General features: G+C 43.3%; 1 protein-coding gene across 1 annotated transcript in view; it reads left to right on the top strand.

The window, feature by feature from the left end:
• TBCD (tubulin folding cofactor D) overlaps positions 1 to 25,941 on the top strand; it is a 1,563,032-nt gene that overhangs the window by 1,321,938 nt on the left and 215,153 nt on the right. Inside the window, exon 35 of the mRNA XM_053710319.1 lies at positions 17,144 to 17,265. Within this exon, the coding sequence (XP_053566294.1) occupies positions 17,144 to 17,265 (122 nt within the window). The remainder of the gene's footprint in view (positions 1 to 17,143; positions 17,266 to 25,941) is intronic.

The following is a 25,941-nucleotide window of genomic DNA, read 5'->3' as shown; positions in this document are numbered from 1 at the left end:
AAGTAGTAGCAGCCGTGCCTTTAGTGTTGTGAGCAGTAGAAGCAGCCGTGCCTTTAGTGCTGTGAGAAGTAGTAGCAGCCGTGCCTTTAGTGCTGTGAGAAGTAGTAGCAGCCGTGCCTTTAGTGCTATGAGAAGTAGAAGCAGCCGTGCCTTTAGTGCTGTGAGCAGTATAAGCAGCCGTGCCTTTAGTGCTGTGAGAAGTAGTAGCAGCCGTGCCTTTAGTGCTGTGAGAAGTAGTAGCAGCCGTGCCTTTAGTGCTGTGAGAAGTAGTAGCAGCTGTGCCTTTAGTGCTGTGAGAAGTAGTAGCAGCTGTGCCTTTAGTTCTGTGAGAAGTAGTAGCAGCCTTGCCTTTAGTGCTGTGAGCAGTAGTAGCAGCCTTGCCTTTAGTGCTGTGAGCAGTAGTAGCAGCCGTGCCTTTAGTGCTTTGAGCAGTAGAAGCAGCCGTGCCTTTAGTGCTGTGAGCAGTAGTAGCAGCCGTGCCTTTAGTGCTGTGAGCAGTAGTAGCAGCCGTACCTTTAGTGCTGTGAGCAGTAGAAGCAGCCGTGCCTTTAGTGCTGTGAGCAGTAGTAGCAGCTGTGCCTTTAGTGCTGTGAGCAGTAGAAGCAGCCGTGCCTTTAGTGCTGTGAGAAGTAGTAGCAGCCGTGCCTTTAGTGCTGTGAGAAGTAGTAGCAGCCGTGCCTTTAGTGCTGTGAGAAGTAGTAGCAGCTGTGCCTTTAGTGCTGTGAGAAGTAGTAGCAGCTGTGCCTTTAGTTCTGTGAGCAGTAGTAGCAGCCGTGCCTTTAGTGCTGTGAGCAGTAGTAGCAGCCGTAGTAGTAGCAGCCGTGCCTTTAGTGCTGTGAGCAGTAGAAGCAGCTGTGCCTTTAGTGCTGTGAGAAGTAGAAGCAGCCGTGCCTTTAGTGCTGTGAGAAGTAGAAGCAGCCGTGCCTTTAGTGCTGTGAGAAGTAGTAGCAGCCGTGCCTTTAGTGCTGTGAGAAGTAGTAGCAGCGTGCCTTTAGTGCTGTGAGAAGTAGTAGCAGCTGTGCCTTTAGTGCTGTGAGAAGTAGTAGCAGCTGTGCCTTTAGTTCTGTGAGAAGTAGTAGCAGCCTTGCCTTTAGTGCTGTGAGCAGTAGTAGCAGCCTTGCCTTTAGTGCTCTGAGCAGTAGTAGCAGCCGTGCCTTTAGTGCTGTGAGCAGTAGTAGCAGCCGTGCCTTTAGTGCTTTGAGCAGTAGTTGCAGCCGTGCCTTTAGTGCTGTGAGCAGTAGAAGCAGCCGTGCCTTTAGTGCTGTGAGAAGTAGAAGCAGCCGTGCCTTTAGTGCTGTGAGAAGTAGTAGCAGCCGTGCCTTTAGTGCTGTGAGAAGTAGAAGCAGCCGTGCCTTTAGTGCTGTGAGAAGTAGTAGCAGCCGTGCCTTTATTGCTGTGAGAAGTAGAAGCAGCCGTGCCTTTAGTGCTGTGAGAAGTAGAAACAGCCGTGCCTTTAGTGCTGTGAGCAGTAGTAGCAGCCGTGCTGTTAGTGCTGTGAGCAGTAGAAACAGCCGTGCCGTTAGTGCTGTGAGCAGTAGAAACAGCCGTGCCTTTAGTGCTGTGAGCAGTAGAAACAGCCGTGCCTTTAGTGCTGTGAGCAGTAGTAGCAGCCGTGCCTTTAGTGCTGTGAGAAGTATTAGCAGCCATGCCGTTAGTGCTGTGAGTATTAGTAGCAGCCGTGCCTTTAGTGCTGTGAGCAGTAGAAACAGCCGTGCCTTTAGTGCTGTGAGCAGTAGAAGCAGCCGTGCCTTTAGTGCTGTGAGCAGTAGTAGCAGCCGTGCCTTTAGTGCTGTGAGCAGTAGTAGCAGCCGTGCCTTTAGTGCTGTGAGCAGTAGTTGCAGCCGTGCCTTTAGTGCCGTGAGCAGTAGAAGCAGCCGTGCCTTTAGTGCTGTGAGAAGTAGTAGCAGCCGTGCCTTTAGTGCTGTGAGCAGTAGAAGCAGCCGTGCCGTTAGTGCTGAGAAGTAGTAGCAGCCGTGCCTTTAGTGCTGTGAGAAGTAGAAACAGCCGTGCCTTTAGTGCTGTGAGAAGTAGAAGCAGCCGTGCCTTTAGTGCTGTGAGTAGAAGCAGCCGTGCCGTTAGTGCCGTGAGAAGTAGAAGCAGCCGTGCCTTTAGTGCTGTGAGAAGTAGAAGCAGCCGTGCCTTTAGTGCTGTGAGAAGTAGAAGCAGCCGTGCCTTTAGTGCTGTGAGAAGTAGAAGCAGCCGTGCCTTTAGTGCTGTGAGAAGTAGAAGCAGCCGTGCCGTTAGTGCCGTGAGAAGTAGAAGCAGCCGTGCCTTTAGTGCTGTGAGAAGTAGTAGCAGCCGTGCCTTTAGTGCTGTGAGAAGTAGAAGCAGCCGTGCCTTTAGTGCTGTGAGAAGTAGAAGCAGCCGTGCCTTTAGTGCTGTGAGCAGTAGAAGCAGCCGTGCCTTTAGTGCTGTGAGAAGTAGAAGCAGCCGTGCCTTTAGTGCTGTGAGAAGTAGAAGCAGCCGTGCCTTTAGTGCTGTGAGCAGTAGAAACAGCCGTGCCGTTAGTGCTGTGAGAAGTAGCAGCCGTGCCTTTAGTGCTCTGAGCAGTAGAAACAGCCGTGCCTTTAGTGCTGTGAGCAGTAGTAGCAGCCTTCCCGTTAGTGCTGTGAAAAGTAGTAGCAGCTGTGCCTTTAGTGCTGTGAGCAGTAGTAGCAGCCATGCCTTTAGTGCTGTGAGCAGTAGTAGCAGCCGTGCCGTTAGTGCCGTGAGAAGTAGAAGCAGCCGTGCCTTTAGTGCTGTGAGCAGTAGAAACAGCCGTGCCGTTAGTGCTGTGAGAAGTAGTAGCAGCCTTGCCTTTAGTGCTGTGAGCAGTAGAAACAGCCGTGCCGTTAGTGCTGTGAGCAGTAGAAACAGCCGTGCCGTTAGTGCTGTGAGCAGTAGAAGCAGCCGTGCCTTTAGTGCTGTGAGCAGTAGAAACAGCCGTGCCTTTAGTGCTGTGAGAATGAGAAGCAGCCGTGCCTTTAGTGCTGTGAGCAGTAGTAGCAGCCGTGCCTTTAGTGCTGTGAGCAGTAGTAGCAGCCGTGCCTTTAGTGCTGTGAGAAGTAGTAGCAGCCGTGCCTTTAGTGCTGTGAGAAGTAGTAGCAGCCGTACCTTTAGTGCTGTGAGCAGTAGTAGCAGCCGTGCCTTTAGTGCTGTGAGAAGTAGAAGCAGCCGTACCTTTAGTGCTGTGAGCAGTAGTAGCAGCCATGCCTTTAGTGCTGTGAGCAGTAGTAGCAGCCATGCCTTTAGTGCTGTGAGCAGTAGTAGCAGCCATGCCGTTAGTGTTTTTAAACATTACTAAGGAGACCTTTTGTCTGGTAAATGCTCTTTTGTTTTAGATATCTTTGTCTTTTTGTCCATATGCACTTTCCTGTCAATTGTTTTTATTCTTATTTTGGCCATGGGTTTTAAGATGGATTATTATTTTTATTAATATTATTATTATTATTATTATTTCTCCTGTTAAGTGTAATCAGTCCACGGGTCATCCATTACTTATGGGATATTAACTCCTCCCTAACAGGAAGTGCAAGAGGATCACCCAAGCAGAGCTGCTATATAGCTCCTCCCCTCTACGTCACACCCAGTCATTCTCTTGCACCTAACTAATAGATAGGATGTGTGAGAGGAGTGTGGTTATTAAATTTAGTTTTTATTTCTTCAATCAAAAGTTTGTTGTTTTAAACAGCACCGGAGTGTGTTGTTTCTTCTCAGGCAGTATTAGAAGAAGAATCTACCTGAGTTTGTGTATGATCTTAGCGGACGTAACTAAGATCCATTTGCTGTTCTCGGCCATTCTGAGGAGCGAGGTAACTTCAGAACAGGGGACAGCGGGCAGGGTTCACCTGCAAAGAGGTATGTTGCAGTATATTATTTTCTAAGGAATGGAATTGACTGAGAAAATACTGCTAATACCAATATAATGTAAGTACAGCCTTAAATGCAGTAGTAGCAACTGGTATCAGGCTGTTATGTATGTATGTTGGCACTAAAGTATTTCTGGGAAATGGCACTTCACTAAGAAAATACGGTATACATATAACTTATAGCCTTTCTGCAGTGATAGCGACTAGCAACAGGCTTTTATTATTATTTCATATATTTAAAACGTTTACTGGCAGGTTAATCGTTTTTCTCTCTGAGGTACTTGGTGAAAAATTTATGGGCATTATTTTCCACTTGGCTGTCGTTTATTTTGAATAAAATCAGTTTACTGAGCTTCCCCACTGCTGTATTATGAGTGGGAGGGGCCTATTTTGGCGCTTTTACTACGCATTAAAAATTCAGTCACAGTCTTCCTTATTCTCCCTGCATGATCCAGGACGTCTCTACAGAGCTCAGGGGTCTCCAAATCTAGTTTGAGGGAGGTAATCACTCACAGCAGACCTGTGAGACTGTGCTTTGACTGTGATAAAAACGTATTTATTTTATTTGTTATTCGTTTTTTGGTATTAAGGGGTTAATATTCCATTTGCTAATGGGTGCAATCCTTTGCTAAATTAATGCATTTCATATGAAAAATTGATTGCTATAACTAAACCGGTTCATTGTTATCTCAATGTGACAGTTTTTTTGTGTGCTTCTTAAAGGCACAGTAACATTTTTTATATTGCTTGTAAATTCATTTGAAAAGTATTTTCCAAGCTTGCTAGTCTAATTGCTAGTTTGTTTAAACATGTCTGACACAGAGGAATCTCTTTGTGCAATATGTTCAAAGGCCAAGGTGGAGCCCAATAGAAATTTATGTACTAATTGCATTGATGCTACTTTAAATAAAAGCCAATCTGTACATGTTAAGAAAAATTCACCAGACAACGAGGGGGAAGTTATGCCGACTAACTTGCCTCACGTGTCAGTACCTGCATCTCCCGCTCAGGAGGTGCGTGATATTGTAACGCCAAGTACATCAGGGCGGCCATTACAAATCACTTTACAAGACATGGCTAATGTTATGACTGAAGTTTTATCTAAATTGCCAGAACTTAGGGGTAAACGAGACCACTCTGGGGTGAGAACAGAGTGCGCTGATAATGCTAGGGCCATGTCTGATACTGCGTCACAATTTGCAGAACATGAAGACGGAGAGCTTCATTCTGTGGGTGACGGATCTGATCCAAATAAACTGGATTCAGACATTTCAAATTTTAAATTTAAGCTGGAGAACCTCCGTGTATTACTAGGGGAGGTGTTAGCGGCTCTGAATGATTGTAACACGGTTGCAATCCCAGAGAAAATATGTAGGTTGGATAAATATTTTGCGGTACCGACGTGTACTGACGTTTTTCCTATACCTAAGAGACTTACTGAAATTGTTAACAAGGAGTGGGATAGACCCGGTGTGCCTTTCTCACCCCCTCCTATATTCAGAAAAATGTTTCCAATAGACGCCACCACACGGGACTTATGGCAAACGGTCCCTAAGGTGGAGGGAGCAGTTTCTACTTTAGCTAAGCGTACCACTATCCCGGTGGAGGATAGCTGTGCCTTTTCAGATCCAATGGATAAAAAGTTAGAGGGTTACCTTAAGAAAATGTTTGTTCAACAAGGTTTTATATTGCAACTCCTTGCATGCATTGCGCCTGTCACGGCTGCGGCGGCATTTTGGTTTGAGTCTCTGGAAGAGACCCTTGACACAGCTCCATTGGATGAGATTACACACAAGCTTAAAGCCCTTAAGCTAGCTAATTCATTTATTTCTGATGCCGTAGTACATTTAACTAAACTTACGGCTAAGAATTCCGGATTCGCCATTCAGGCGCGCAGAGCGCTGTGGCTAAAATCCTGGTCAGCTGATGTGACTTCTAAATCTAAATTGCTTAACATACCTTTCAAGGGGCAGACATTATTCGGGCCCGGTTTGAAAGAAATTATCGCTGACATTACGGGAGGTAAGGGCCATGCCCTGCCTCAAGACAGAGCCAAACCAAGGGCTAGACAATCTAATTTTCGTGCCTTTCGTAACTTCAAGGCAGGAGCAGCATCAACTTCCTCTGCTCCAAAACAGGAAGGAACTGTTGCTCGCTACAGACAAGGCTGGAAACCTAACCAGACCTGGAACAAGGGCAAGCAGGCCAGAAAACCTGCTGCTGCCCCTAAGACAGCATGAAGTGAGGGCCCCCAATCCGGAAACGGATCTAGTAGGGGGTAGACTTTCTCTCTTCACCCAGGCTTGGGCAAGAGATGTCCAGGATCCCTGGGCGTTGGAGATCATATCTCAGGGATATCTTCTGGACTTCAAAACTTCTCCTCCAAAAGGGAGATTTCATCTTTCAAGGTTGTCAACAAACCAGATAAAGAAAGAGGCGTTTCTACGCTGTGTACAAGATCTTTTACTAATGGGAGTGATCCACCCGGTTCCGCGGTCGGAACACGGACAAGGGTTTTACTCAAATCTGTTTGTGGTTCCCAAGAAAGAAGGAACCTTCAGACCAATATTGGATTTAAAGATCCTAAACAAATTCCTAAGAGTTCCATCGTTCAAAATGGAAACTATTCGGACAATCTTACCCATGATCCAAAGGGGTCAGTACATGACCACAGTGGATTTAAAGGATGCCTACCTTCACATACCGATTCACAAAGATCATTACCGGTATCTAAGGTTCGCCTTCCTAGACAGGAATTACCAGTTCGTAGCTCTTCCCTTCGGGTTAGCTACTGCTCCAAGAATCTTTACAAAGGTTCTGGGTTCTCTTCTGGCGGTACTAAGACCGCGAGGAATATCGGTAGCTCCGTACCTAGACGACATTCTGATACAAGCGTCAAGTTTCCAAACTGCCAAGTCTCATACAGAGTTAGTACTGGCATTTCTAAGGTCACATGGGTGGAAAGTGAACGAAGAAAAGAGTTCTCTATTGCCACTCACAAGAGTTCCCTTCTTAGGGACTCTTATAGATTCTGTAGAAATGAAGATTTATCTGACAGAGGTCAGGTTAACAAAACTTCTAAATGCTTGCCGGGTCCTTCATTCCATTCCACACCCGTCAGTGGCTCAATGCATGGAGGTAATCGGCTTAATGGTAGCGGCAATGGACATAGTACCCTTTGCACGCCTGCATCTCAGACCACTGCAACTGTGCATGCTAAGTCAGTGGAATGGGGATTACTCAGATTTGTCCCCTATGCTGAATCTGGATCAAGAGACCAGAAATTCTCTTCTATGGTGGCTCTCTCGGCCACATCTATCCAAGGGGATGCCCTTCAGCAGGCCAGATTGGACGATTTTAACAACAGACGCCAGCCTGATAGGTTGGGGCGCTGTCTGGAATTCCCTGAAGACTCAGGGATCTTGGACTCAGGAGGAGAGTCTCCTTCCCATAAATATTCTGGAATTAAGAGCAGTTTTCAATGCCCTTCTGGCTTGGCCTCAGTTAGCAACTCTGAGGTTCATCAGGTTTCAGTCGGACAACATCACGACTGTGGCTTACATCAACCATCAGGGAGGGACAAGGAGTTCCCTAGCAATGATGGAAGTCTCAAAAATAATTCACTGGGCAGAGTCTCACTCTTGCCACCTATCAGCGATCCACATCCCAGGCGTGGAGAACTGGGAAGCGGATTATCTAAGTCGCCAGACTTTTCATCCGGGGGAGTGGGAACTTCATCCGGAGGTCTTTGCCCAAATACTTCGGCGTTGGGGCAAACCAGATCTGGATCTCATGGCGTCTCGCCAGAACGCCAAACTTCCTTATTACGGATCCAGGTCCAGAGACCCGGGAGCGGTTCTGATAGATGCTCTGACAGCACCTTGGGTCTTCAACATGGCTTATGTGTTTCCACCCTTCCCGATGCTTCCTCGATTGATTGCCAGGATCAAACAGGAGAGAGCATCGGTGATTCTAATAGCGCCTGCGTGGCCACGCAGGACCTGGTATGCAGATCTAGTGGACATGTCGTCCTGTCCACCTTGGTCTCTACCTCTGAGACAGGACCTTCTGGTGCAGGGTCCTTTCAAACATCCAAATCTAATTTCTCTGAGGCTGACTGCATGGAGATTGAACGCTTGATTCTATCAAAGCGTGGATTCTCGGAGTCAGTGATTGATACATTGATACAGGCTAGGAAGCCTGTTACCAGGAAAATTTACCATAAAATATGGCGCAAATACTTGCATTGGTGCGAATCCAAGAGTTACTCATGGAGTAAGGTTAGGATTCCTAGGATATTGTCTTTTCTACAAGAAGGTTTAGAAAAGGGTTTATCCGCTAGTTCGTTAAAGGGACAGATCTCAGCTCTGTCCATCCTTTTACACAAACGTCTGTCAGAAGTTCCAGACGTTCAGGCTTTTTGTCAGGCTTTGGCCAGGATTAATCCTGTGTTTAAAACTGTTGCTCCACCATGGAGCTTAAACTTAGTTCTTAACGTTTTACAGGGTGTTCCGTTTGAACCCCTTCATTCCATTGATATCAAGCTGTTATCTTGGAAAGTTCTGTTTTTAATGGCTATTTCCTCGGCTCGAAGAGTCTCTGAGTTATCTGCTTTACATTGTGATTCTCCTTATCTGATTTTCCATTCAGACAAGGTAGTTCTGCGTACTAAACCTGGGTTCTTACCTAAGGTAGTCACTAACAGGAATATCAATCAAGAGATTGTTGTTCCTTCATTGTGCCCTAATCCTTCCTCAAAGAAGGAACGACTTCTGCACAATCTGGACGTTGTCCGTGCCCTGAAATTTTATTTACAGGCAACTAAAGATTTTCGACAAACTTCTTCCCTGTTTGTCGTCTATTCTGGACAGAGGAGAGGTCAAAAGGCTTCGGCTACCTCTCTCTCCTTCTGGCTTCGTAGTATAATACGTTTAGCCTATGAGACTGCTGGACAGCAGCCTCCTGAAAGAATTACAGCTCATTCTACCAGAGCTGTGGCTTCCACTTGGGCCTTTAAAAATGAGGCCTCTGTTGAACAGATTTGCAAGGCTGCGACTTGGTCTTCACTTCACACTTTTTCCAAATTTTACAAATTTGACACTTTTGCTTCTTCGGAGGCTGTTTTTGGGAGAAAGGTTCTTCAGGCAGTGGTTCCTTCCGTGTAAAGATCCTGCCTGTCCCTCCCGTCATCCGTGTACTTTTAGCTTTGGTATTGGTATCCCATAAGTAATGGATGACCCGTGGACTGACTACACTTAACAGGAGAAAACATAATTTATGCTTACCTGATAAATTCCTTTCTCCTGTAGTGTAGTCAGTCCACGGCCCGCCCTGTTTTTTATGGCAGGTCTAGATTTTAAATTATACTCCAGTCACCACTTGTCAGGCAAGTCAGAATTTCTAAGAAGATAAAAATTTTACTTTTGGTTAGGACCGCAGCTGCTGAGATTTTAATATGTGGTAATGTTGCTGAGGAGTGTGAGGTAAGCAAATAAACTACCTAGAGGGTAGTGTGCTGGCCTCATGTAACTATTCAGCAGTTTATTGTGGAGGTTTAAGAAAAGGAAGCACTCAATTGTTGCCACCTGTGCTAACTTAAACACTAAAACATGCAGCAGAGCTCTTGTAAATCTGGATGTTAGTAATAAACTGTTTAGTAAGGAAATCAAAACAATATGCTAAGCTGAATTGCATAAACAAATTAAGTAAAGAAAACTAGACAGAGGTACAGAGTTAAACTCGACATACGAACTGCAAATAACATGTAGGAACTTTGACAGCATAAGTATTTAGCAAGCTTTATACCTTTGAGAGAAGTGAAACCTTTCAGGCTGAACCGGTGTGGTTTGTAGGCAGAGAGGGTCTTGAGCGTGGAGTGCAGCGGTGCAGGCTGTTTGCTGAATTGAGGGTAGTTCCGTGAAGCTGGCGTGTGACGTCACCGCGGAATGATCCGTTGAGGGGCAGCTACTGAGAGCCGAGTCCGGATAGCGTTTAACAGAGGAGATTCGAGATAGAGTTACTACAAGGTATGTAGTATAGCGGTAGTTTGGCAAAACAAACAGGTAGAAAGTGACATAGAACAAAGTCACAGTATGTCACTTTGAGAGAGAGTTCCGGTGTCCAATAAAAAGCACAGGGGATATCAGTAGCTCAGTAGGACTTAACCTAATTCAATACCAAGCAAAGTAGTGAGGGTTGATGGGACATTTATATGAATGAGTGGAAAAAGTAATTGAAATTTAAAGGTATAGCATGGAATGTGCAAAGCAAAAAATGAAAAAGGCAGGGAACAAGGTAATAACGTGACAGGACCCCCCCCTCAAGGAGCAACCCCCGGTGCTCAGGGTCTTGGACGGTCCGGGTTCCGACGATGAAACAGGGCAACCAACCGGGGAGCCGAGATGTTAGAGGCAGGCTCCCAAGAGTCATCATCGGGAGAGAAGTCCTTCCAACGGATCAGATACTGGAGAGAACCCCGGGCACGTCTGGAATCCAAGATCGAATGCACCTCATATTCCATGTTAGGATCCGCAAGTATGGAAGGATCTGGAATGGGGGGAAAAGAATTCCTGAGTGCCCTGTAGGGTTTCAACAGGGAGACGTGGAAAGTAGGATGAATTCTCATGGTTTCTGGCAGCTTGAGGCGAACAGCATTGGGGTTGATGAGTTGAGAAACAGGATAGGGTCCAATGAATAAAGGTGATAGTTTCCTCGAAGGAGTATTGAGTTTGAGATTTTTTGTGGATAACCACACTAGGTCTCCGATAGCGTATTTAGGTGATGGTAACCTCTTCTTATCGTAATAGAACTTTTGAGTTTTCTTCGCCTCGTCTATAGCTGCCTGTATGAGAGCAAAGTTAGAAGAAATGAGATCCGAGAGTTCACTTACATTGAGCGAAGTGCATTGATTATCTGGAAGAATCTGAAACCTGGGGTGGAAACCATAGTTCACAAAAAATGGGGTTTTATTGGTAGTTGAGTGGACGGTATTGTTGAAACAGAATTCTGCATAAGGGAGATGAGAGGACCAAGTGAGAGGCTGTGATGAACAATAGGTTCTGAGAAATTGCTCCAGCCATTGATTCGTCCTCTCAGTTTGCCCGTTTGTCTGAGGATGGTAAGCGGTGCTCAGTTTCTTGTCGATGGAGAAGATTTTGCAGAATTCAGTCCATAGCCTACTAGAAAATTGGGTACCCCGGTCGCTTAGTATGCTGTTAGGAATACCATGATGTTTGAAAACGTGGGAAATGAGCAGATGGATAGTTTCTGAGGCTGTTGGGAGCTTATGGTAGGGAATGAAATGGGACATTTTACTGAACAGATCAACAACTACAAGAATAGTAGTCTTGTTATCGGATTTTGGCAGATCTACGATGAAATCTACTGCGATTTCCAACCAAGGCCGAGTAGGAGTCGGTAGAGGTATAAGTAATCCATAGGGGGAATGTTTTGCCTTTTTAGAAGTGGTACATTGTGCACAAGAGGTGATATGAGTGCTGATGTCATGTGTTATACCAGGCCACCAGTAAGTACGTCCAATAAGTTCTTGGGTTTTCTTAAGACCCGGGTGTCCTGCGAGTAGAGAATCATGAGAGGATGAGAGTACCATCTTTCTTAGGCTAGGAGGAATATACAATTTGTCTTGGAAATAGAAAAAACCATCCTGTTTTTTCTGTAATTGAGACAAAGGTTTGGATAAATCGTTGTTTTGTTCCTGTTGGAGAAACGACTTGGAGTCAATAGCGAAAGATAGAAAGTTCTGCAAAGGAATAACAGTGTTCTCAGGAGTCTTGGAACGGGTGTAAGTGGGCAATCTAGATAAAGCATCAGCCTTATGGTTTCTATTTGCAGGACGGTACACGATTTGAAAATTGAACCTAGAAAAGAAAAGGCTCCATCTAACCTGTCTAGAGCATAGAATTTTTGTTGTTTTAAGGTACTGAAGGTTTCGATGATCCGTATAAATAACCGTTGGAACGGTGGTGCCCTCAAGTAGGTGTCGCCAGTGCTCAAGTGCCATCTTGATTGCCAGCAATTCTTTATCGCCGATGGGATAATTTTGTTCCGAGGTAGATAAACCGTGGGAGTAGAAGGCAACTGGATGTAACGGTTTATCGATACCTTGGCGTTGTGAAAGAACTGCACCTACCGCAACATCTGAAGCATCTACCTCCAGAGTGTAAGGTAGGTTGGGGTTTGGAAACCTTAGAATAGGTGCAGTGGTGAATCTCATTTTTAGATGGTTAAAAACCTTCTGGGTTGTTTCATCCCAACGAAAAACAGTAGTAGTTTTCGTGAGATTAGTCAGTGGTTTGGTTATGCTGGAAAAATTCTTTATGAATTTGCGATAGAAGTTCGCAAAGCCAAGAAAACTCTGAACCTCTTTTCTAGACTTGGGAGTAGGCCAATCTACAATCGCCCTGATTTTTGCATCTTCCATACGGATGCCAGTTGAATTTATTTCATACCCTAAGAAAGTAATGTTTTGGGAATTGAAAATGCACTTTTCAGCTTTAGCATATAAGAAGTTACTGCGTAACCTAGAAAGGACCTGTCTAACATGTAGAGTATGTTCAGCCAAATTTCTGGAATAAATCAATATGTCATCCAGATAAATGACAAGAAAAACATCAAGGAAATCCCGAAAAAGGTCATTGATTAGGTGTTGAAAAGTGGCAGGGGCGTTGCACAGGCCAAAAGGCATGACGGTGTATTCATATAGTCCGTACCTAGTACGAAACGCCGTCAGCCACTCATCGCCACTTCTAACACGGATAAGATTATACGCTCCCCTAAGATCTAATTTAGTAAAATAATTTGCCCCTTCCAACCTTTCTATCAATTCCGGAATTAGTGGTAGGGGGTACCTGTTCTTTATTGTGACTTTGTTTAACTGCCTGTAATCCACAATAGGCCGTAAGGAGCCGTCCTTATTCTTAACAAAGAAAATGCCGGCTCCTGCTGGCGAAGTGGATGGGCGTATAAAGCCTTTTCTTAGGTTATCTTCTAGATAATCCTTTAAGTGGGCGAGTTCAGGTTTGGAAAGGGGAAATATGTGCCCATATGGAATTTGTGCACCCGGTATGAGGTCGATAGGGCAGTCATATTTCCTATGGGGAGGTAAATTTTCGGATTCAGTCTTACTAAAAACGTCAGCAAAATCTTTGTACTCATCAGGTAAGTGTAAATCTGGTTTTGATAAGACTGTGTGCATGATGTTTACTGGAAAACAAGTAGTGGTACAAAACTTTGAATTGAATGAGAGAGAAAGTGTGTTCCAGGAAATACATGGGTTATGTAACATTAACCAATTTAATCCCAGGATAACTGGGGACACAGGAGATGAAATAACATCAAAAGTAAGATATTCAGTATGATGTTCTTGGGTAGTAACTAGGAGAGGTATAGTTTGGTACTGAACAGGACCGGATGAAATAGGTCTACCGTCAATACCTCTCAATAAAACAGGAGATTTCTTTTGCATGAGTGGGATTTTATTTATATGTGTAAATTCCTTATCTACATAACAGGCAGTAGCTCCTGAATCAATAATTGCGGGAACCTGGAGGCGGTGGAGATCCCACTGAAAAGAAAGGGAGAGTTTACAGTAGGGGTTTCTTAAATCAATAGTGTTGCAACAAGTTAAAGGGTTATGGGACTCACCCTTATTAGTTTTCAGAAGAGATGGACAATCCTTTACGGAGTGTTCGTCCGAGGCACAATAAAGGCATAGATTATTCTCTCTTCTCCTGGTCTTTTCCTGAGCTGTCAGGGGCCCCTTAAGGAAGCCAATCTCCATAGGCTCAGCTTGATGTTTACTAGTGGAGGGTGTAGTAGTAGTGTGTCTCTTTGTATAAGCCTCTGGGTAAGATCTTTCATTTTGCCTCTCTCTTAAGCGTCTGTCTATAGTAATGCAGAGGTTCATTAAACCCTCTAAGGTTGTGGGAAGCTCAGTTCGGGACAACTCATCCTTAACCGCGTCTGAGAGACCCAGACGAAACTGATTCCTTAAGGATAAGTTGTTCCACTCTGAATCCTTTGCCCACCTCTTGAAGTCTGTAATATAATCTTCTACCAACCTCTTTTTTTGTTTTAGAGCCCTAAGAGCTGTTTCTGCAGTCTGTTGTTTGAATGGGTCTTCGTATAATTGACCCATGGCAGTGAAAAAATTTTCCAAGGAGTTTAGAATAGTCTCATTGGATTCAAAAAAAGTGTTTGCCCAGCTACGTGGTTCCCCCCTAAGAAATGAAATAGTGGTCAAAACTCTAATCCTATCATTAGGATAAGACTGTGGTTTGAGCGTGAAGAGAAGCAGGCAAGCATTTTTAAAGTCCCTGTAGTGTGCCCTATCACCATAAAACTTTTCAGGCAAACTAACTTGAGGTTCTGGTGTATGTAGCTTGGTTTCTAAGTAATCTTTTATGTAAGCTTTTAAGGCAACATTTTCAGCTTTGAGTGTATTGAGACCGTCAGTGAGCAAATCAACTCTGTTGCTGAGAGTCTGTATTAGTGCAGTTATCTCAGCTGGGTCCATGTTAAGGTAGGCTTGGTATTCTGTCAGGCAAGTCAGAATTTCTAAGAAGATAAAAATTTTACTTTTGGTTAGGACCGCAGCTGCTGAGATTTTAATATGTGGTAATGTTGCTGAGGAGTGTGAGGTAAGCAAATAAACTACCTAGAGGGTAGTGTGCTGGCCTCATGTAACTATTCAGCAGTTTAATGTGGAGGTTTAAGAAAAGGAAGCACTCAATTGTTGCCACCTGTGCTAACTTAAACACTAAAACATGCAGCAGAGCTCTTGTAAATCTGGATGTTAGTAATAAACTGTTTAGTAAGGAAATCAAAACAATATGCTAAGCTGAATTGCATAAACAAATTAAGTAAAGAAAACTAGACAGAGGTACAGAGTTAAACTCGACATACGAACTGCAAATAACATGTAGGAACTTTGACAGCATAAGTATTTAGCAAGCTTTATACCTTTGAGAGAAGTGAAACCTTTCAGGCTGAACCGGTGTGGTTTGTAGGCAGAGAGGGTCTTGAGCGTGGAGTGCAGCGGTGCAGGCTGTTTGCTGAATTGAGGGTAGTTCCGTGAAGCTGGCGTGTGACGTCACCGCGGAATGATCCGTTGAGGGGCAGCTACTGAGAGCCGAGTCCGGATAGCGTTTAACAGAGGAGATTCGAGATAGAGTTACTACAAGGTATGTAGTATAGCGGTAGTTTGGCAAAACAAACAGGTAGAAAGTGACATAGAACAAAGTCACAGTATGTCACTTTGAGAGAGAGTTCCGGTGTCCAATAAAAAGCACAGGGGATATCAGTAGCTCAGTAGGACTTAACCTAATTCAATACCAAGCAAAGTAGTGAGGGTTGATGGGACATTTATATGAATGAGTGGAAAAAGTAATTGAAATTTAAAGGTATAGCATGGAATGTGCAAAGCAAAAAATGAAAAAGGCAGGGAACAAGGTAATAACGTGACACCACTGCACCCTATAGTTTCTCCTTTCTCGTTTGGTTTTCGGTCGAATGACTTGGTGTGACGTAGAGGGGAGGAGCTATATAGCAGGTCTGCTTGGGTGATCCTCTTGCACTTCCTGTTAGGGAGGAGTTAATATCCCATAAGTAATGGATGACCCGTGGACTGACTACACTACAGGAGAAAGGAATTTATCAGGTAAGCATAAATTATGTTTTTTATTATCATAACTGTCATCATATAACTCCAAATAATCACAGAAAGTGAACCATTGTATCTGTTGCTGCCGGCACTGAGCAGTGATTGGTTCAATCTACTACTCCTTGTGCCAGATCTACATCTTGGCCATCCTTGGTCTGTTTGCCAAGTGTGCCAGCCACTCACCATGAGGTCTCTCTCCTGTCACCCTCACCTACCTCTTTTCCATCTGCTGCATCTCTGGCCATTCTACCATTAATCCAGTCCCCAGGATTGAGGCCTTCAGCACAAAAGTATACAGAAAAGAATGTGAACACCACCAATCTATGTGGTGAAAGTGAGGTACTGCAAGATAGCAATACTCCTAGTGCATTCACTTACACAGGATCTGTTATCCTGCTGAGCCACTCCCAGAGGAGGCGGTCTTCCCCTATAAAATGCTGCAGCTCACTCTAACAAATTGCTTAGACAGTACTGTGAGTTTCTCCAATTCCCCAGCTCCTGTTAGTTGCTGATTTCCCAGTACCTGTGTTGTTATCCAGATTTCTGACCTCTGACTGTTATCTCTGGACTTCACCTCTTGCTTGCTCCTTTTGTCTTGAAGCCTTGTTTGGACTGCCTTACTGTGTATGACCCCTGTCTTGTTACTGGATTTTTCTCCTGCTCCCTTTGTATCTAAGTTTGTGCAGTCTTATCCTCTTACATAACCTGCTGCTCTGGACTGTCCTCTGCTTTACTCCGTTACTTATGTACAGTGTGACCATTAGCCAACACCATAGGTGGCAATCTCCTTAGCCTGACACAAACAGATTCCACATTGCTATAAATATAAGTATAAAAAACAAAGCTTACATTCATAAGAGGCATATTATGGACCAGATGAGTGGGTAGATGGCCACAAGTTACTAACTGTTGTAGATCAGCTTTCAAAAAGGTAATCTACATTACAGCTGGGCTTGTAGGCTTACATGCTAATTGGGTACAAGGGCATGGTAAAAGAAGGTTATTACCTGGGGTAATAAAGGTTAGTGTACATTATAATGCATCCCTGATCAGTAGAGTCTTTTAGGAACACTTGAAACACTAACGAAGAGTCTTGTGGAGCGAGTCAGAGTTGCACAAAATAGGAGCCATTATGGAGAAGTCCTGTGGACGAGAATCTGAGGAAGTAACAAGGAGAGGGTAGGGGACGGGTGGGAGAGTTTCTTCAGACAAGGTCAGAGATAAAGGGGGGAGCAGTGCTATTGAGGGCGTGGAATGTAAGGGTCAGGATTTTGTGTTTTATTCTGGAGGTTAGAGGAAGCTAGTGAAGGGATTGGCAGAGAGGTGCCGTAGGCGAGGAGCGACATGTAAGGAAGATCAGCCAGGCAGAGGCATTCATTGTGGATTGTAAAATTACATTTTTAAGTAGTGTCTGTTCATATAACGTTCTTCCTATAGTATTTACATTAGGCTAACCAGATACCTTCTTGTTGCTCATAAGAGAAAAAAAAGATTGTGAGATTTGTGGATATAGGGCCTGAAATGTTTCATTTTTATCTAGTGTACTATACTCTGATATTAATACCTTCCCTTTATTTATACTGAAGCCTAGTTATGTGTTATTCTTCTTGTGTAGGTGCGATATTCTGCTCAGAGCCTGTTTGAATATCTACGTGGGATCCAGACAGATGAAACATCTATGAACTCTTTCTGCACAACACTCCTGCAAGTCTTCAGTGACAATCAGCATAATGACAGGTGCCTGCCCAGCTTCAGATTATTAAGCAGTCCTTTATGTGAGCTAATCTATCTTCTATCTTTTCGCTTCAGGAAAATAATACATATTCATATACACACATAATTAGAAGTTCATAATAGCACATAACTCATAACTGCTGTGTTGATAGTTCCTTCCTATTCTGAGATTTGGTGCTCATAACTTGTACCTTTCAGCTTCAGTATGATTCTCAGATCTGCTCACTATGTCTAAGGCAGGCAGAAGTGTTTCAAACACACACAAACACTTTATCAAGGATGGGTGACATCTAGAGCATTGGATCTACTTTAATGCTAATATGTAGGGAAGTGCTTTACACTGTGGTTGACAAATAAGGTCTGGCAAACTTGTCATATGGGTTTGGTAAAAATTTTAAAAATATACTTTACTTAAAATAGCCAGTTTACACTTTAATATTGTAATATAAACAATAGAAAAAAAGCAAAAAAAAACTGCATTATACTTTATTTATTTGCACATTTTCTGTAGTGTAAAATTGTGAATTTTTGAGTTTCATTTCTTAAAACTAGATGTGCATACTGCAGAGTTCACAAGTCTAATTGTGCTACATATCTGTTCCTAATTGACACCTCTAAGAAGAGGTGGTAAGTTAAGATGCTACAAAACAGTGCACAATTTGTTAACAAAATGACAGGTTAGCATTGTCTACACCTTTGCAGGATTGCATTTGTTTAATTACATTGTGTATTTCCTAACCATGACTAACTTTGTATCCCATCCCTATAACCTCCAATTCCTTCATGTAGTCTAAATCTACAACTCTGGGTCCTTAAGTCCCTTTGGTTTTCACCAGAGATGTGACAGTCCTGTTTAACAATGATGAGCTTGAGAAGAATATTGAAAATATATGTTCCTGATAATCCTGATGACCTTGTCTCCAGATAATCTCCCTCCCGTCTCCTTCACTCTGCTCATGACCTCCTACTCTCCTCCTCTCTGGTTACCTCATCGAACTCCCGTTTACAGGACTTCTCCAGACTGGCTCCCATCTTGTGGAACTCTCTGCCTCGCCCCACAAGACTCTCCCCTAGTTTTGAAAGCTTCAAGCACTCTCTAAAGACTCTACTGTTCAGGGATGCATACAACCTATGCTAACCTTACTTTATACCAGTTCCACTCCTCTATTGCTATCCCCTGTACCCCCTTAAGTCCAGCTGTTTGTAGATCACCTTAAGAGCTGATTACAACAGTGCCACTCTTGGCAGGGCCCTCTACCCATTTGATCCCTTTAATTGTTTTGTTGTACTACCCTCTGTTTACAGCGCTGCAGAACCTGTTGGCGCTCTACAAATAACCGATAATAATAATAATGATAAGACATAGCTATTATTTCCTGCTGCCCACTACACTTAGATTATAGGAATATTTTTAAAAATATATCTTTCTTTCCTAAGATATGGAGAGTCCACAACATCATTCCATTTACTAGTGGGAATATCACTCCTGGCCAGCAGGAGGAGGCAAAGAGCACCACAGCAAAGCTGTTAAGTGTCACTTCCCTACCCATAATCCCCAGTCATTCTCTTTGCCTCTGTCAATGGAGGAGGTAAAGTTTGGTGTCTGAAGAAAAATCGGATTATTTGTCGCTTCAAGCAAGATTTGGGGTCTAGCTGTTTCTACGTCAATCTCTTCAGTAGAATAGTGGTGGCTTTTAAGCAGTTAGAAAGTTGGGAAGTATTAACATGTTTGCTGCCCTTGGTATAGAAATCCAGAGTTAGTTACTCTGTTCTTTCATTTTCTACAGGCCTCTGTAAGGAGCATGTGTCATTTCACGCTTTGTGAGCTGTCTACCTGCCTGACAGCTGGATTTGCTGGTAAGTGCTTTTGTCTTCTAGGTCTGGCAGACTTACACTTAAGAGGTTCTTTCTGCATCATATATTTGCGACATTCTGAATCCTTATTAAGGATTTGATTCAGGCAGTGTGTAGGCACATATAATGTATGTGGTTAGAGACTTTGGGGTTAACCTCCTTTATGGGATATTAATGGCTCATTTGTTTACAATAGTCTTCCCTCTGGTCATTTTTTTTTAAAAATTGAAATAACTCTCTGTGGGTGTTTTTTGAAATTGCTATGCAAGGCTGCAACTCTCCTTGTTCAATGCGATCACTGTGGGAACGGCTGACTTAGTATAAAGGTGTCAGTTTCTCTGTTAGAGCCTGCTTTGAATCGCACACTGTATTAAGTGGCACAGTTTCATTTAAGCCGGTCACCTGACCCTCCCTTCCGCTCTTAGATACAGAACAGTGTCGGCTGTGCCATTGAGACCAGCTAGTTTTCTCTTGGTGTGATCTTTTGACTGTCAAGATTTGTTTTACCGGAGGGGCAGGTAGGCACCTCAGTCAGATGCTGAGGGGTAGAGATTCACATTGAGGGGTTTATTTTGAGTGCAAAATCGCTCTGCAAAAATTTAAAATATAAATTTATTTTTCTTGTTATTTTGTTTTAATACTTGTAAGTCATCGAGCAGGAGTCTGTTCCTATGGACAAATGTTTACTGTTTCTAGAGAACCAATTTGTATTACCTATGCAATTTTGTACCTAATATCTAGATAGAACATTGAAATGTAAAGTGTCTGTTCCGTCTGCTGCTACGCAGGTTGTTCTCCCTCACAAGTCTGATGAGGAAGATACCTCGGTAGCCTCTGAGGGTGAAATCGCATATTCAGACAGTATAATTCCTTCTTCTGATACTGAAGAAGTAAACTTCAGATTTAAGCTTGAACACCTTTGTGTATTGTTAATGGAGGTATTGGCTACTTTGGACAACTCCAATTCTTCTGTCGTTGTCAACCCTAAGAAATCTAGTAAACTTAATAAATACTATGATGTTCCTTCCTCTGTGGAAGTGTTCCCTGTTCCAGACTGTGCGATGGAGATTATTTCACAGGAATGGGAGAAGCCAGGGATACCTTTCTCCCCGTCTCCCATTTTTAAAAAGATGTTTCCTGTTGCTGACTCAATTAAAGATTCATGGCACATGGTGCCTAAAGTAGAAGGGGCACTTTCTACTCTGGCTAAAAGAACTACAATCCCTATAGAGGATAGCTGCCCCTTTAAGGATCTCATGGACAAAAAGCTGGAGGCTTATTTGAAGAAGATGGTCTTCAATGGCAACCTGCATTTTGTATTGCCTCAGTAGCAAGTGCGGCATCTTTTTAGTGCCTTGTCTGAATCAATTTTAGTAGATACTTTTTTTGTTGGAGATCCAAGACAGGATTAAGGCACTCGAATTAGCCAATTCCTTTATTTCTGATGCTAACATGCAAGTTATTAGACTGGGAGCCAAGATGCCTGGCTTCACTGTCCTAGCCCACAGGGTGTTGTGGCTAAACTGTTGTTACCTCCAAATCCAAGCTTCTGGCGCTTCCTTACAAGGGTAAAACCTTGTTTGGACCTGGTCTGGCAGAAATGATTTCTGATATTAAGGGTTGAAAAGGGTTTTTCTTTTACAAAGATATGACAAGTCCACGGATTCATCCTTACTTGTGGGATATTATCCTCCTGCTAACAGGAAGTGGCAAAGAGCACCACAGCAGAGCTGTTATATAACTGCTCCCTTAACTCCTCCCCCCAGTCATTCTCTTTGCCTATGCTAGTAATAGGAAGGGTAAAGTGATAGTGGTGATAAAATCATAGTTTTAATTTCTTCAATCAAGATGTTTTTTATTTTAAAATGGTACCTGTGAGTACTATTTGACTCATGGGGGATTTGGAAGAAGATTTCCCCCTGAAATTGATGATCTTAGCGGCAGTTACTAAGATCAATTATGGTTCCCACAGATGTGAAGGTAATATGGGGAAAATCTTCAGTGTGGAGAACAGTCTCATGCAGCAAGCAGCATTTGAGGTATGTTTTCAGCCTTTTTATTTCTGAGGAGAGTTAATATAGCAGAACTGGCTGATTGGGTTCCTCATAGTGGGAACAGGGTAAGCAGTAGTACTCTATGCAAAAGGGTGTTACTGTACTCCTGGGTGTTTGTTTTCTAATACTTATGCACTCAAAGTCAGCATATAATTAAAACACTGGGACATATTACTAAGTCTTTATTATATTGTTAAACAAAAGGATGGCTTTTATTGTGTTTTTGGGGACCACATGGCAGTTTAAAACCGTTTCTTATGAGGTAGTTTAAATTTTAGTGCAACCTCCATTGTGGACGGGGCCTAGTTTACACTGAAGGAGACAGCAGACATTTACTCCGGTTGGGCCCTATCTGTGTTCTGTACTGTCCGGATTGGTGTCGATTCATTTGGCAGTGTTCTGGGGGCAGGTAGGTGCCACAGCAGAGCTGTGGCGAGGTGAATGTTCCTCTAAAGTGTAAATTTCTACTCTTGCATTTGGGATGCAATAATTTTTGACAACTGCATTTATATTCATAGTTTTTGAACGTTTATAGGCTACTTAAGTGTGTTTGGAAAAAAAATGTGCGCTTTTATTTCTTAAAGGCGCAGTACCCATTTTTTACAAAATTATTTTTTTCAATAAATAAAGTGTTTACCAACTGTTGTGGTTATTACTACTTTGTTTAACATGTCTGACATTGAGGAAACTCATTGCTCTATGCGTTTAGAAGCCATTGTGGAACCCCCTCTTACATTGTGTACCTCTTGTACTGATAGAGCCTTACACTGTAAAGAACATATTTTAGGAAATGAAAGTATATCTAATTCTCCTCAAGTGTCCCAACCTTTAACACCCACACAAGTGACACCTAGTACATCTAGTGCGTCTAATTGTTTTACTCTGCAAGATATGGCTGCAGTTATGTCAACTACCCTCACTGAGGTATTATCTAAACTGCCAGGTTTGAAGGGTAAACGCAGTAGGCCAGATATTAACGTAAATACTGAACTCTCTGATGCTTTAGTAGCCATTTCTGATGTACCCTCACAATGCTCTGAATTGGGGGTTAGGGAATTATTGTCTGAGGGAGAACTTTCAGATTCAGTGAATGTGTTACCTCAGACAGATACGGACTTAGCGTCCTTTAAATTTAAACTTGAAAACCTTGCTCAGGGAGGTCCTAGCGACTCTGGATGATTGTGAACCTATTACAATTCCTCCAGAAAAATTATGTAAAATGGATAAATATCTAGAAGTTCCTACTTACACTGATGTTTTTCCGGTTCCCAAAATAATTTTGGAAATTATTAAAAAGGAATGGGAAAGACCAGGTATACCTTTCTCTCCCCGTCCTAATTTTAAGAAAATGTTTCCCATATCAGACACCATCAAGGACTCCTGGCAAACGGTCCCTAAGGTGGAGGGTGCAATATCTACTCTAGCTAAGCATACAACTATACCTATTGTGGACAGTTGTGTTTTCAAAGACCCTATGGATAAAAAATTAGAGGGTCTTCTAAAGAAATTATTTATTCACCAGGGTTTCTTGTTACAACCTGCTGCCTGCATTGTTCCAGTAACTACGGCGGCGGCTTTCTGGTTTGACGCCCTTGAGGATTCTCTGAAAGTAGAGACGCCCCTAGACGACCTTTTTGGACAGAATTAAAGCTCTCAAATTAGCTAATTCTTTTATCACAGATGCTGCTTTCCAGATTACTAAATTAGCAGCAAAAAATGCAGGCTTTGCCATATTGGCGAGCAGAGCGCTATGGTTAAAATAGTGGCCTGCTGATGTATCGTCAAAGTCTAAACTGTTAACTATTCCTTTCAAGGGTAAGACCCTATTCGGCCCTGAATGGAAGGAAATCATTTCAGACATTACTGGAGGTAAGGGTCACGCCCTACCTCAAGACAAACCCCTTAAGATGAAGGGTAAACAAAATAATTTTCGTTCCTTTTGAAATTTCAAAGGAGTACACTCTGCTTTCCCTTCCTCTACTAAACAGGAAGAAAATTTTGCTCAATCCAAGTCTGTCTGGAGACCTAACCAAACCTGGAATAAGGGTAAACAAGCCAAAAAGCCCGCTACTGCTACCAAGACAGCATGAAGGGGCAGCCCCCGATCCAGGACCGGAACTAGTAGGGGGCAGACTTTCTTTCTTTGCTCAGGCCTGGGCAAGAGATGTGCAGGATCCCTGGGCATTAGAAATTGTGACCCAGGGGTATCAACTGGAATTCAAAAATTTTCCCCCAAGAGGGAGATTTAATCTTTCACGTTTGTCTGTAGACCAGACAAAAAGAGAGGCGTTCTTACACTGGTTCCCAAAAAAGAGGGAACTTTCAGACCTATTTTAGATTTAAAATGTCTAAACAAATTTCAAGATGGAGACTATCTGAACAATCTTACCAATGATCCAGGAGGGTCAATACATGGCCACCGTAGATCTAAAGGATGCGTACCTTCACATTCCTATCCACAAGGATCATCATCAGTTTCTAAGGTTTGCTTTTCTGGACAAGCATTATCAGTTCGTGGCCCTTCCCTTCGGGTTGGCCACAGCTCCCAGAATTTTCACAAAAGTGTTAGGGTCCCTTCTAGCGGTTCTCAGGCCGCAGGGCATAGCAGTGGCGCCCTATCTAGACGATATCTTGATTCAGGCATCAAATCGTCATCTGACCAAATCTCACACGGACATTGTACTGTCCTTCCTAAGGACTCGTGGTTGGAAAGTGAATATAGAAAAGTGTTCACTTGTTCCACAAACAAGAGTTCCATTCTTGGGAACTCTGATAGACTCAGTAGACATGAAAATATTTCTGACGGAAGTCAGAAAATCAAAGATTCCAAATACTTGCTGAGCTCTTCAGTCCATTCCTCGGCCATCAGTTGCTCAGTGTATGGAGGTCATTGGATTAATGGTAACAGCAATGGACATTGTCCCGTTTGCTCGCTTTAATCTCAGACCACTGCAGCTGTGCATGCTCAGGCAGTGGAATGGGGATTATGCAAATTTATCTCCTCAGATAAATCTTGATCAAGAGACCAGAGACTCTCTTCTTTGGTGGTTGTCACAGGATCATCTGTCCCAGGGAATGTGCTTCCGCAGGCCATCATGGGTTATAGTGACAACGGACACCAGCCTCTTGGGCTGGCGTGCAGTCTGGAATTCCCTGAAGGCTCAGGGAACTTGGACTCTGACAGAGTCTCAATTACCAATCAATATTCTGGAGTGCAATATTCAATTCAGTTGGCACTGACCAAATTCATAAGATTCCAGTCGGACAATATCACGACTGTAGCATATATCAATCATCAGGGGGGAACAAGGAGTTCTCTTGTGATGATAGAGGTATCAAAGATAATCCGATGGGCAGAGAATCACTCTTTCCATCTATCAGCAATCTATATCCCAGGAGTAGAGAACTGGGAAGCGGATTTTCTAAGTCATCAGACTTTTCATTCGGGGGAGTGGGAACTCCATCCGGAGGTGTTTGCATCATTGACTCAACAATGGGGCACACCGGAATTGGATCTAATGGCATCTCGACAGAATGCCAAACTTCCACGTTACGGGTCCAGGTCAAGGGATCCTCAGGCTGTACTGATAGATGCTCTAGCAGTACCTTGGTCGTTCAACCTGGCTTATGTGTTTCCTCCTTTTCCTCTCCTACCCCATGTGGTTGCGAGAATCAAACAGGAAAGAGCTTCAGTAATTCTAATAGCGCCTGCGTGGCCACGCAGGACTTGGTATGCGGATCTAGTGGACATGTCGTTTCTACCTCCGTGGAAACTACCGTTGAGGAAGGACCTTCTCATTCAAGGTCCGTTCCAACATCCAAATCTAACTTCTCTGCAGATGACTGCCTGGAGACAGAACGCTTGATTTTATCAAAGCGGGGATTCTCTGAGTCGGTCATTGATACTCTGATTCAGGCTTGGAAGCCTGTCACTAGAAAGATTTACCGTAAGATATGGCGTAAATATCTTTATTGGTGCGAATCCAAGGGCTACTCATGGAGTAAGATTTGGATTCCTAGGATTTTGTCCTTTCTCCAAGAAGGATTGGAGAAGGGGTTATCTGCTAGTTCTTTAAAAGGACAAATTTCTGCTTTGTCAGTTTTATTACACAAGCGTCTGGCGGATGTCCCAGACGTTCAGTCTTTTTGTCAGGCTTTAATCAGAATCAAGCCTGTGTTAAAACCTGTTGCTCCGCCATGGAGTCTGAATTTATTTCTTAATGTTCTTTAAGGGCTTCCGTTTGAACCCATGCATTCCATAGATATTAAGCCGTTATCTTGGAAAGTTTTGTTTTTAGTTGCTATCTCTTCTGCTCGAAGAGTTTCTGAGCTTTCTGCTTTACAATGTGATTCGCCTTATCTTATATTCCAGTCTGATAAGATGGTTTTGCGTACTAAACCTGGATTTCTTCCTAAGGTTGTTTCAAATAAGAATATTAATCAGGAAATTGTTGTTCCTTCCTTGTGTCCTAACCCTTCTTCTACGAAGGAACGTCTATTACATAACTTGGATGTGGTTCGCGCTTTGAAGTTTTACTTACAAGCGACCAAGGATTTCCGACAAACATCTTCTCTTTTTGTTGTTTATTCTGGAAAGCGTAGGGGTCAAAAAGTTACGGCTACCTCTCTCTCTTTTTGGCTGAAAAGCATCATCCGCCTGGCATACGAGACTGCTGGACAGCAGCCTCCTGAAAAAATTACAGCTCATTCCACTAGAGCTGTGGCTTCCACATGGGCGCTAAAAACGATGCTTCTGTTGAACAGATTTGTA

This window comes from Bombina bombina, chromosome 1, assembly GCF_027579735.1.
Source record: "Bombina bombina isolate aBomBom1 chromosome 1, aBomBom1.pri, whole genome shotgun sequence".
NCBI classification, from domain to species: domain Eukaryota; kingdom Metazoa; phylum Chordata; class Amphibia; order Anura; family Bombinatoridae; genus Bombina; species Bombina bombina.
Note: the sequence above shows the minus strand (reverse complement) of the source record. Positions and strands in the feature narration are given on the sequence as shown.